We start from the raw sequence: 12500 nt of genomic DNA, 5'->3' as shown, positions 1-12500 counted from the left end.
TGTCTAGGATTGTAGGTTTTGAGAAAAAGTCTTTCAAAATGTATAGTCTCCAGTACCACCTCCACTACATTTTACATCAATTGCAGTGACTAACACTTCAGAAGAGACATCCTGTTGCTTTAATTTCACAGATTTCAAAATCTTGATCTTTTTCTTCGGAAAACTGTGGCAAGCCACTGTAATGGGAGGGTCGAAAAAGTCGTGAAATCGCTCCAATAAACAACCTCCCCACGATTTCGTCCCTTCCGTTGAAACCAAGTTCTTATTGAAGCTGTAACCAGGGTCTTTTTCTTGGCGACAAGAGGGGAAAACAGAGCAAGTCTGGGTTAAAAGTTTGAACAAAGACTTACTAATGGCGGAACGATGACGTGGAAATTCCTTAAGTGCATGTTTTTGCTGTCTCTGAACTCGGGAGCAAAGACGTCAACAAGAAGCTGAAACGACAAATTATAACACAAAAGACACCGACGCAAACTATTTATTTTGCAACCTCGGTATCATGAACTCTTTAACAATTAGACCCTTCGCCCTTCAGCGCTACGTGTCAATAGCCCATGAGGCGAAGCCGAATGGGCTATTGACCAGTGGCCCTTGAGGGCAAAGGGTCTAATTGTTTAAGTATCACCCAACTAGTCTGACAGAAAAGGCAATAATAAAGTTAGCAAGAGTAAGTTGAAGAAATATTTATTTGGGAATAAAACGAAAGAAAGCGTCACGATTTTCGCTACTCGACGAAAATTTGAGCTTGTGTACTTCTCACTGAACAGTGCGCGGATCTTCTTTCGAGCCGACAAAACCACCGATGAAGAAAAAGAGGAAAAGGAAAGCAAAGAAAACGCGGAAGGTAAGAAGCACATGAGATGTTTTGCATAATAATAGAGTCGAATTCCCAAAAGGCATTTTAATGCATTATTCTGTACACCATTATGGCCGCCGTGACGTCAGAGTCAAACTACCAATTGTTTCACAACAACAGCTCTTTATGTGAAAACAATACGGCAACCGTAGGGCAACCGTACGGCAACCGTAACACGTCACAATTTAAAGATGGCGGCGCTCGGGAAACCTGAAAGTGAAAATAAGTGATTGTGAAATAATTTTTTTTCGAAGAAGATTGGCGAACAAAGTTTGATTGCAACCATTATTTTGTTGGCTTTAGAATCATTCATTAGTCGGAGTAGAGGTTCCCTTTAATTTACAATCGTCATGGTCATCATGACTAAAGTAAGAAAATTACAAAGTGAAAAAATATTTTTGAAGTGCAGACTTTAAAGTTGTTTGGTTGACTTTTCGTCAACGTTCAACCACCGACAGGCCATTTCCGAGTTTATGTCTGCCTCCTCTTCAAAACGAGTCTAAGTGCGAAGTTTTTGTGATGGTAATTAGGTCTACTTTACATATGGACGAAAACGTAAAACAAACAGCGGCTACAAACATAATGATAAAGCGCGTTTTGATTAAGTTGAAATGGCCAAAGAGCAAGAATATTTAGAATGAAAACCAATTTTCATTTTTAAAAAAACTTCGCTCTTAGACTCGCTTTGAAGAGGAGGCAGATATGAACTCGGAGATTGCCTATTGTCATGATAGTATACAAAGGGCTGTGTTTCATATTTTAGGAGGGTCTTCGAACGAGGAATCCGGTAACCCTCCGCCACCAGTCGAAGCAACAACAAATTGACCTTGGAGCTAGAGGCGAATGATTGCAACAGTGGACCGAGACTGCATTCTCAATAGCGGCGCTCTCTGATATTCTTGTGACATTAAGATTTCCTAACCTCTGGAACAAAAGAACCCTTTTGTGTCGCCTCCAATCAACTTCTGGTTGGCAGATTAATGATAATACGTGACGTGACAATGAACAGCGCTCTGACCGAAAATACTTCGCGCTTTTCGTTAGATGGTGACTGCTACGAAATGTTCTTGTGGGTTCTCAAGACTCACAGATAACAATGGTGTAGTGTTCCAGAGTTGTTGAACGACTAAAAGGAGGCATCTCTTGTTCTTGTTCACCAACATGGCACAGATACCATGATGTCAACCTTTAGGATTGACAAGTGGTGATGTAGACGGAGAAGACGTGTTTACCTTTACTGTACTGTACCTCAATCGAGTCATAATATTTTAACAATACGAAACATTATACGTGTTCTAAGCGAAAGAAAAAGACGAGTTTTCCTTTGTCATAATTTCATTCAGTCAAATCGTGTTTCAAATAAATGAAATAAATGAGTTCTTGCACTAAACCAAAACAACATCTATTATATACATTTTCTCGAGTAGAAGAAAACGTATAAATACTATTAAAAGCCTAACGTCTTTGAAATGAGCCGTTTCTCAAAGTTTTCAACAAGAAGCTGATTTAACGATCTAACAGGGACCGCGCAGGGAGTGGGGCTGGGCGAGGGTGGGGCTTTAACCCTTCCCACTTTCTTGGATGGTGGTTAGATGACATTTTAGTCAAGGTCAAGGAGTTTCAATGTGAAGCCAAAAAAAGTATGATTAGTGAAATTATGACCATATGTAAATTTATCCTGTAAATCCAGCAACCACTGTGGCAGGCAAGATATCCTTTTCTTCTCCTCGAAGACTGAAAATGTGGCTACGCTAGACGATGACACAAACAAAGCTGAACACCCACAATACTGAACACCCACAAACAGAGAACAGACGAACTGTCTTGTAGCTGTTACCAATGAGTTTCTAGCTTTTAATGACAATCGGAAAGGCAACTATAGTACTTTTTGTGCATTTAAATTTTGGTCTAACGTGGAGGCCAGGTTGTAACTTGTTTCTTTAAGTGCCGATATAATAATTTGACTATTGGCAGTTTTAGATGCATTTCTAGCCAAGACTTAAATTTGAAATTTTCCTGGGGGAGCATGCCCCTGGACCCACCCCCACCCCAGCCCCAGTTTGATTACGCGTTCGCATTAGCCCCTCCCACTTCCAGGGCTCCGCGAGCCCTGACTAATATGAAAAAAGTTGGAACTACAACGTCGAAATATCACGTTTCCTGTGGTATATTTAACAATTATTCCGTGAGCGAGTTGGCTATAATCATCTCATATCCAACAAGCGCGATTGGAATAATTGTTTTATTAAAAACGCCCCCAAAATATAGAAAACTAGACTACAATAGAAATAAAAAGGCCCAAAAAATCACGCATATGCTTGCCGTGTTTGTAGATCATGGTATAATCGCTCGTAACCCATGATGGCTTAGCCAATCAAAACTCTCAATTGCATTATCCAATGATCGAGCTTTTAATAATTAAAATTATTTGTCATCAATTTAAAATTTTGCTTGATGTTTTTATTTGTCACTGAGCGACTTCAAAAATTCCTAACATTTCATATGAATGTTCTGATTGACCTTATACACTAGCAACCTCTATTTAAAAAGATGGCAGCGTGCAACTATCTTTCAAACGAAGATTTCACACAAGTAAGGGCTGCTTTGTATAAGGCAGTCGAGAAAGAGAAACTGGACGTGATAATATAATATTTACGATTCATTCATTCATTCGTTTACTTGTTTGATCATGCATTCATTCAATTATTCGTTCATTCATTCATTCATTCATTCATTCATTCATTCATTCATTCATTCGTTCATTCGTCCAATCAGTCATTCATTCAATTATTCATTCTTTTATTCATATAATTTATTCATCCTTTCTTTCTTTCGTTCAACAAAGACAAGCAAGGTGACACAAATACCAACCCGGTGTGGCCAACACATCACGCATGCGCACAACCATTTCACCCGGTCAGTTAGCTGCCATGCACAATCTGGACCCAGAGCTCTTCTCTTGACTGAGGGAGAGAAGAACTCGGGGGAACCCTGAAACAAAGTGTCTTCTCTTTAGTTTTTGTGAAGAACAATCAAAAGCGTCTCTAATTGGTGCATTCATGTTAGTACGAGGAGTAAGCAGGCAAGAACCCTACGGCGCATGTTATTCATAAATTCCCAGAGCCTTGGGTCGATCCGAGGCTCTGGTGACGAGAATGCATCCACGGACAGCTGTTTCGGCCTTGTTGGACCTCATCAGTATGGCGTAGCTATCATACCCAGCGGGTGTTTTAGACAGCCCATTAAGTGACAGCTCCACTCAACAAATGCGGTAAGCTGGGTAGGGAACAGCACAGCCGTTCTCTCATGGCAAGCGTGTGTGTTCACTCACCCATTCATTCATTCATTCATTCATTCATTCATTCATTCATTCATTCATTCATTCATTCATTCATTCATTCATTCATTCATTCATTCATTCATTCATTCATTCATTCATTTATTCATTCCTTTAGTTGTTCATTCGTTCATTCACACTTTCATTCGCACACCTATTCGTTCATACAGTTTTTTATTCCTTGCTTCATTTATTCCACCATTGGCTTCTTCTCTGCTGGTTCAATTGCTGGTTCTGGTTCTTCTTTTTGTTCTTCTCATTCTTTTTGTTCTTATTCTTTTTGTTCTTTTTCTTCTTTTTACGTTTTCATTACAAGTCCTATTTTAAAGAACAACAACACGAAGTAAGCAGGGAGTATCCAGTAGGGGGAGTCTGTTGGTGTTAAGTCTGACAATCCAGTTTACAACGCGAGTGTGAGGGAAGAGAGCTCGAGGTTACCTTCATCTACTTCATCCTCCACTGTTTTTTTCACTTCATCGTTTGAGGATGCTTGTGCTGGCCCACGTGTCACCTGAAAAAAAAAAGATAAGTATAGTGGAAGTACACACCAAAGTGTTTTTACTTCTTATCATACCCCCACTGTATACATAGCAGGCTAATAGAAAAATGTGATTCATTGTAATTTATCTCAATTGATTTAATAAGTTTAGTCATTAGAAAATTCTTATTCATTTGGGCGAGTTATTGCTATTGACTCAAATTACCAAATTATGAAATGGTCTCAGTTTCCCTGAACTAAAAACGAATAACTATTTATAAGCGTAATGTGTAGTACGTAATGCGAATGGAACGACCTGAGTGGACTAAAATGCCAGAAACCTTTGTGATTCTTAGGTTACTTTTAACTTGATTGAATCCTTCTGAAAAATTTACGAACACTACCGTGCATATTACGATAAACATTTTACGAACGCATTTACTACTGAGTTAAGTCATTTACGCCTGCGAGTAACCATACGAAAAATACATTCGAAACCCGTCTTCGTTGCACTTTGCCAACTAAGGGAAGTGGTCAAAACTATTACACCCGAACAGGACCCACCAAACCACAAAATAGATGGTGGTGTCTGCCTGCACCCCCTTTCTTAACGTCAAAAGATGGTATCTATATTGCATAGACACCCCTCTATTTAGCAGTAAAAAATAACAGTGAGATTCAAACCTCATTTTTCTTGTTTGTCTAGTAATGGCGACTCTTGCTAGCTGAATATTCCTGTGTCAACTCAAATTTAAAAGCCAGTAAAATTTTGTCGGTAATGTTCATGTGATAAGTTCGAAGATAGGTGGTGTCTTTGAGAACCCCCCTACCCCAAAGGTGGGTCCTGTTCGAGTATAGTAGTTTTGACCAGTTCCCTAAATATAATGAACTTTTGATCTCAAGTACGTGGCCTTTTTGCGTGAGACGGCTACTCAATTGCAAACGTTTTTTAACTACGCGAGAGAGACGGCTACCCGAAAGCAGCGGCCCCTAATTTTTTTAATTTTCGCCTCTAGCCGGATATATGAATGATATATGACCTATTAAAAACTCAGTTCAGTGGCATCAAAATTGCCACTGTTTTTAGATGATGGCTCATAGCCATTTTGATTAGTAACAGCTTCATCACACTGATATCCACTTATAATATGTAATGAACAAATATATCATGGCTGTTGTTCAGAAAACAAAGCCAGCAAAGATAAATGTTATTCTTCCTTTGCGAAAGACATTACCGTTTTTGTTCCCTTCTCTTTCAGAAAGGGAAGTTGAATTCCCCATCCCCCACTCCCTCCCTCCTTCCATCCCCTCCCTCCCTTCCATCTTCGAGATAGACAGTATCGTTACTATAATAGGTTATATTTTAACTGCTGAATTTGCTATGTGTTTCATATCGTTGTCCGTTCAGAACTTTATCACGCGGCTTGACGAGGTCAAATGAGTAAAGATACTTGTCTTGGTACCAAGAAAACAGTGACCTTAGGAATGCATAATTATTTAATTTTTTGAGGGGGGAAGGGGTGGGAATTGGGCAATTTTCTAGAGTATGAAAATTGTTTTCTCACCTTTAAGTTGTTCATGATCCTTTTCGGTGGGGCAATAGCTCGTGCAAGAATTTTTTGCAATGGCAAGCACATGACCTGGGGCCTGTTTCTCGAGTGTCTCGTACCCTCCATTTAGGACATTTTCTTAAGCTGGTCTTTAAAACATATTTTCAAGATAATTAAAAGCAACATGATAGTGAAGTTTGTTGACTTGAAATCTCTCCGTTCTTAAAATACAGAAGGACCGAATTTCGAGAAACGGGCCGGATAGCATAAACCACTTGCTTAATTTTTTTCCCCATGGCCCCCCTTGCACGATTTTTTTGTTCAGCAGTTTTTGCTCTGAAAGAAGTTTTTTTGGAAATTGCCTAAGCCCTCTCCACCTCCCTCAAAAAAATAATGGTCCGTCCCCCACTCAGGACGCTGTTCATTAATTGGCTTGACGTCACTTTTCTCGGAAGACACGTAAAGCGAATATTCAGGATGCGACAAATCACGATACTCACAAACAGGAATCGGACAAGACGTTAGGCATTGAAACTTGTTCAAAACTGATGTAAACCGGTGAGTTTTAAACGAGTTGGTCTTCCGTTGGGCGCCCGCAAACGAGGAAACAAGTGTTTCCCGGAATGTTTCCTCAGCATTATGCGTCCTGTGCTCGTTTTTATACTAGACGAATTTAACAAAAACAGAGAAAATGTTTGCCTAACTTCGTCCCAGACGAATTATGCGTCTCTCGTATAAAAACAGCCCGACAGCCAAGCCTAAAAGCAGAGCACCGGCCGGGTTATTTACGTTTGGTTAAAATCGTGGGCTTTTGCTTCCCGAAAAGCAAATGTAGCTTCCGCAACAAATGATTCCTTTGGCCCCAAACGGAGAAATAATTGGTTATTTTTTCCTCGTTTGCGGGCGTCTTTACGTACTGACTGTCTTCGATTCTTCTAAAACGAATTGTGCGCTCCTCTAGAGCTTTTGAGGCAAAGGAATCAGCGAAATAAGTATTAATCCTGTTTGGTTTATGTGAAGTGAAGTGAATCTATTAGTCTCTCCCTCGGGCTTTTCAGGACTAATTTACAATGCTTTGTGGGGGACTTTAGCCAGACTCCGGTTTACAGTCCTTATCCCAGAAGACTTGAAAGTCTAACCATGTGCAGATGTAATTACAAAGGCAGCACTTTCTCCTCAGTTACTGAGTGTTGGTCCGGCCGGAGTCGAACTCACGACCTTCCACATGACATGTTGGGAATTTTGAGTGTAAACACGGGACGAACTACGAATAATCTGTCTGGGACGAACTTGGGAAAACGTTTTTTCTGCGTCTGTTAAAAGAGGGGTACAAGACGTATAATGCTTCTGGACGAACTATCCACTTTAGTACGTCTTCGTGTGCAGAGGAGGGTGGTACAGAGCTACAAGCATGTAAAATAAACAAGGGAACCTTGAAACTGAAACATCAAGATGTGAAATTGAAACGGATTACATCTACATGTAATTTGATATGCCAGAGAAGGCAGTTACATCTCTTGTTTTCGTGCATGATTGAGGGCCAAACTCTTTTGAGATTCAGAACTGGTTTTTGTGAAGAAGAAGAAAGGCTAAAAGGAGGTTGAACACTATTTTTAGGGACGGTTCGTTATTTATAAGGAGGACCGCGTTGGAGAAAAATAGCCGCGGCTTCTATTTTTCTAAGTCCGACAAAAAAGCACAATTTTTTTCCCAGCCCGTTCAGTGTATTTTTGGTCGAAATTTCCAAAGCCCTTCCAATTTGAAGTGACGGTCATATTAAGCGTGTGAAAATCAAGAAATGTTTATGCACAACTAGAGCTAGTAGTAGCATTTTTTAACTCACGGTTGGGATCAATACAAGTTCTCTCCCTCGTTTGTCAAAAGAAGAAAGTTATTGTTGCCGAGGACACGGTCAAGATAGATGAAATTATGCGTGAGAAAATTAAACCTTTAATATAGGGTTATGTTTCCGCTTCTGAAGATTCGGACTAAGATTTAGGAAAATTCTGAATAGTGTAAAATCAAAGTTTGAGCTTGATAGTTGATTGCTCGATAAGTGAAATTTCTAACGAAAGGCGCAAGGCATCCAAAAGACAACAAGGACAGCTCAGTTGTTTTAATTAACAGATTTAATGCCACAGCTTGTCACAATTACAATTTTTTTTTTGTTCACGTTCTAATAAAAGTTTATTTCCGAGGCAAAGAAAGTTTCTTTTTTTTTCCCGTGAAATGAACAACTTGGCTTGCAGACGCTGCCGCACCGCGGTGGGAAGTAACCTTAACTGGTGACCCAGGGATTTCATGTGTCTACTTTTAGCTAGAATTTTGTTATTGATCCGGTCCGAGTTTTGTCGATCCGATCCGATCCGATCCGAACCGATCCTGGTTTTGGCAACGGCCAATTTGATCGCCTTTGTTGCACGTCTTCGACACCGGTAGGACTTTATTTTATGAGACATTTCCATATATTAAACTTGAAGAATAATCTTCTGTCACACACCTTCGCGGGTGTCCTTCGAGAAAAAAAGTTCTTACGCGCGTTAGTTTCAATAAAATCCTAACAAACTATACATCAGAAGAAAGCTTAGTAAATGTAATTTACGATTAAAATATAGTTTAAGCGATCTTTTAAGTTTGCGGTAAAACCAAAATGGCGGATCTGGTGCTAACATTGCTGGCGGTCTCCGGTTGCCTAATCCTGCTGCAGGTTCAGCCGGTAGAATTTATTATGTATACCACAATGCGGTACGGCCTCACTTCTTCGGGAGTTCAATCAGTTAACTCCCTGAAGAAATCCGGCCGTGCCTGACGAAATATTGGTGAAACAAAAAAATATCTATATCCTCAAAGCCGCACAACCAGTTCTGCATAATTATTTTGTTTTTAGTGTAAATATTCAGTATTTGCTGGACAGATCTCCCAAGATCCGGCACTTGTACTTTGTTCAGCTGGCCCATGCATAAAAAACTGTCAGGTTTCTTCTGATGTATAGTTTGTTAGGATTTTATTGAAACTGTAACGCGCGTACGAACTTTTTCCCGAAGGACACCCGCGAAGGTGGGAAGTAACGTTAACTGGTGACCCAGGGTTTTCATGTGTCTACTTTCGGCGGGAGTTTTGTTATTGATCAGGTCCGAGTTTTGTCGATCCGATCCGATCCGATCCGATCCTGATTTTGCCAACGGCCGGTCAAATTTGTTAAATTCACCTGGACGAATTGCAATGCCTCATCATGTCTTTCCCGGCTAAGGCATATAAGACTTTTTTGTAACAGGTGATGAGGCTCTGATCAACACATCTAATCTGGCGGAGTTCGAAGATTTACTGAATTTAGCAATTGGCTTAGTTCACTTTGAAAGTATTTAATTTTTTTTATCCTTTGAAATGTTAAGGAAAAACAACTAAATAGCATCTGATAAAGAATATTTGTGTCACTTTCCAGCAAGATGTACCCTGCGTGCAGTGCGCCGGGTAAGCAAGATGGTTTTATATCAGCTTAATCTTACCCTCTCGGAGCAGAAAATGCTCATCTCCTCTCCATGTTTAGCCGTTTTAGCGCCTTGGCGAGCCAAAGGCTCATAAAATTCAGTCTCCAAGTTGGCCATAGCAAAACATTCGAAGTCCAGTTGAAGCCACCATTTTTAATCGTCCTGTGAAAAAGCTGCACGCAGAAATGGGCTCTCGGAAACGATGGATCTACAGAAAATGGGTCACAAATGTCGAGCGTTCTTGTTGGGGGCCGACTAATTACGAAAATGTCTACACCTTAGTGGACGAGTGACACAATTGCATATCGCAGTGCCCACAACAACTCGTTCCTACTCTTCGCGTATCCACGAGTTACAAACGGCCTGACAACCAAGCCTTAAAGCGGAGCACCCGGCCCGATTATTTATCTCATTTGTGTCCGGTTGAAAGCGTGGGTCCTAAGAGACCTATGAATCTAATTAACTTTTCTGGACTTAATTATTTATAGCAATGTGGCTTAGAATATCTGATTTTAAAGGTTATAAAATACGCTTTTCAGTATAACTGAATTCAGCATAAAAACCATGGACTTTTCAGAAAGATAACCATAAGCACAAAAATTCGCAAAAATATTGTTCTGGTCCAAAAAATTGAAAAAGAAGTTTTTTAATTTAGTTAACCAATAGACCGTATTCATAAATGGCGGTCACATTTATAATTCTTTTGTCCACGTGCAAATTAGCCTACCAAGCCTCATTTTAGAGCAAAAATTCTTTTCAATTCACTGTATGGTATCGAGGCTTGGTAGGCTAATTTGCACTTCGACAAAAGAATTATAAATTGGCCGCCATATATGAATACGGTCTATATTTCCACCAAATTTGGCTACAAAGAAGAATCCCTGAATTTTTTAGAATTTTTTCGATTGGCCGTTTTCACACTAGAGACGGATTGTCCGTCTCAGTGTGAAACCTGCCATTGCGTCGTCGGAGACACTTCCTAATTGAGTGGTTGGGTGTTCTGGGTTTTCGTGGTTGGCCTGTGCATGTTCCAAGCGCGTCGTTTCACATTGACACTAGGTTGTTTGTATTACAGCATTCGTGTAAAAAAAAAGCAAATAGATACAACAAAAGAACAAGGGAAAAATAATTGCTACAAATAAAATTGCTAGGCAAAACGAACTAAATTTGAATTTAACCGCGTTTTGAGTGGAAAAAGATTAATGGCTCTTGTATTTGTCCTTGATTCACCAGAAGCTGTTATTAAGCTCCACATTGTAGGTAAGAAGATATCACGTAAATTTATTTCTGCACCTATATTCGTGAAAGCACAAACGTGTTAAAAAAACAGCGGCAAGATATATATATAAGTGAATTATATCTGGACAATACAGTTTCTTCTATGTTGCTTTAATCTTAACAAAGCTTATGAATATTTCAGAGAGACATGGAAACCAGACGAAATGATACTCATAGTTCCCAAGGGCATCTAAGTGGAGAACAAACGAAAGGTGCGTCGGCTCTCTCAACAGAAAAGGAAGCAGAGCAGGAAGATCAGCTTTCGACTCTTCTTTCAAGTGCTCACGAGCTTCTTGCCAGAGAAAAGCATTCAAGCAACTATGAACAAGCTGCAGAATTACTAGAACAAGCATTGCTAAAGGTTCAGGGAGAATCAAACGAAATCGTGGAGGCCGAGGTTTGTGGCAAGCTCGCCGAAGTGTTTTTATCTTTAGATGATTACGAGAAGTCTCTTCATTTCGGCCAGAAGTGTCTTTCCCTTTCTAAAACAACTGGTCCCAAAAATCTCGAAGCATTGGCTTATGCTTGTGTTGGTACTGCCCATTCCAAGTTAGGAGACGTGCAAAGAGGTCTTGAATTTCATACGAAGTCCTTGGATGCAACTTCCACAACAGGAGACGAAAAGCAAAAGTGGAAATGCCTACACAATCTGGGTGTCACCTGCAGCGACCTTGGTGACAGCGAAAGTGCGATTAGATACTTCAAGGAAAGTCTCACCGTTGCTGAGAACGTCGGAGATAAGCTGGCGATCGGTGAGTCCCATGGTGGGCTGGGTAGTGTTTTCTACAAGACTACACGGTATCCAGAGGCCATTCTTCACAACGAGATCCACCTTGCGAAGGCCAAGGAAGTCAAGGATAAGGAGAGTCAGGCAAAAGCTTGTGGAAATCTCGGCAATGTTTATCTTTCCAAGGGAGATTATATCAAGGCTTTTGCACTTTATCAAGATCAGCTAACACTCAACAAAGAGATGGGCAACAAGTGTGGCGAGGGAAATGCAATGGGGTCCCTTGGAAATGTTTATCATTGTCGTGGGGAAACAAAAAAAGCGATTGAGTATTATGAAGCCCAGTTGTCTATCGCAAACATGCTGAAGAATAAGGGAGCGCAAGCAAATGCTATTGGAAGAATTGGAAGAGCACAGTATTCTCTGGGAGAAAATAGGGAAGCAAAGAAAAATCTGGAAAAATTGCTGCAGCTTTCGATAGAAATTGGTGATAAAACCACCGAGGGCTTTGCCTACGGTTTCCTAGGAAACACCCACAGATCTTTAGGCAATTACGAAGAAGCCCTAGAGATGCAAAAAAAGTTCTTGGAGATTTCTAAATCAACCGGAGACAAGGCTGCAGAAGGGTTAGCCAACGCCTACCTGGGAGGCATCTACTATTCCCGCGGAGAATTTGAAAAGGCGTTGGAGCATCACAGATTTAATCTCGCTATCACCAGGGAATTGGAGAACAAAGGAGGAGAGGGAAGGTCGGTCGAGAAGGTGGGAAACATTCATTTTGAGCTT

General features: G+C 40.4%; 1 protein-coding gene across 2 annotated transcripts in view; it reads left to right on the top strand.

Moving 5' to 3' along the window:
• The first annotated feature begins 6659 nt into the window (after nt 1–6659).
• The window catches only part of LOC138015886 (tetratricopeptide repeat protein 28-like), an 8944-nt gene continuing 3103 nt past the window's right edge, over nt 6660–12500 (top strand). The window contains exons 1-3 of one of the 2 annotated variants that reach the window (XM_068863012.1): nt 6660–6779; nt 10943–10969; nt 11130–12500. The exon at nt 11130–12500 is cut by the window's right edge and continues 2116 nt beyond it. In XM_068863012.1, the coding sequence (XP_068719113.1) occupies nt 11136–12500 (1365 nt within the window). In that variant the 5' untranslated portion in view covers nt 6660–6779; nt 10943–10969; nt 11130–11135. The remainder of the gene's footprint in view (nt 6780–10942; nt 10970–11129) is intronic. The other variant, XM_068863011.1, reaches the window with a different exon arrangement.

This window comes from Montipora capricornis, chromosome 9, assembly GCF_036669925.1.
Source record: "Montipora capricornis isolate CH-2021 chromosome 9, ASM3666992v2, whole genome shotgun sequence".
NCBI classification, from domain to species: Eukaryota; Metazoa; Cnidaria; class Anthozoa; order Scleractinia; family Acroporidae; genus Montipora; species Montipora capricornis.
The sequence above is the reverse complement of the archived record's forward strand: the minus strand, read 5'-3'. Positions and strand labels throughout refer to the sequence as shown.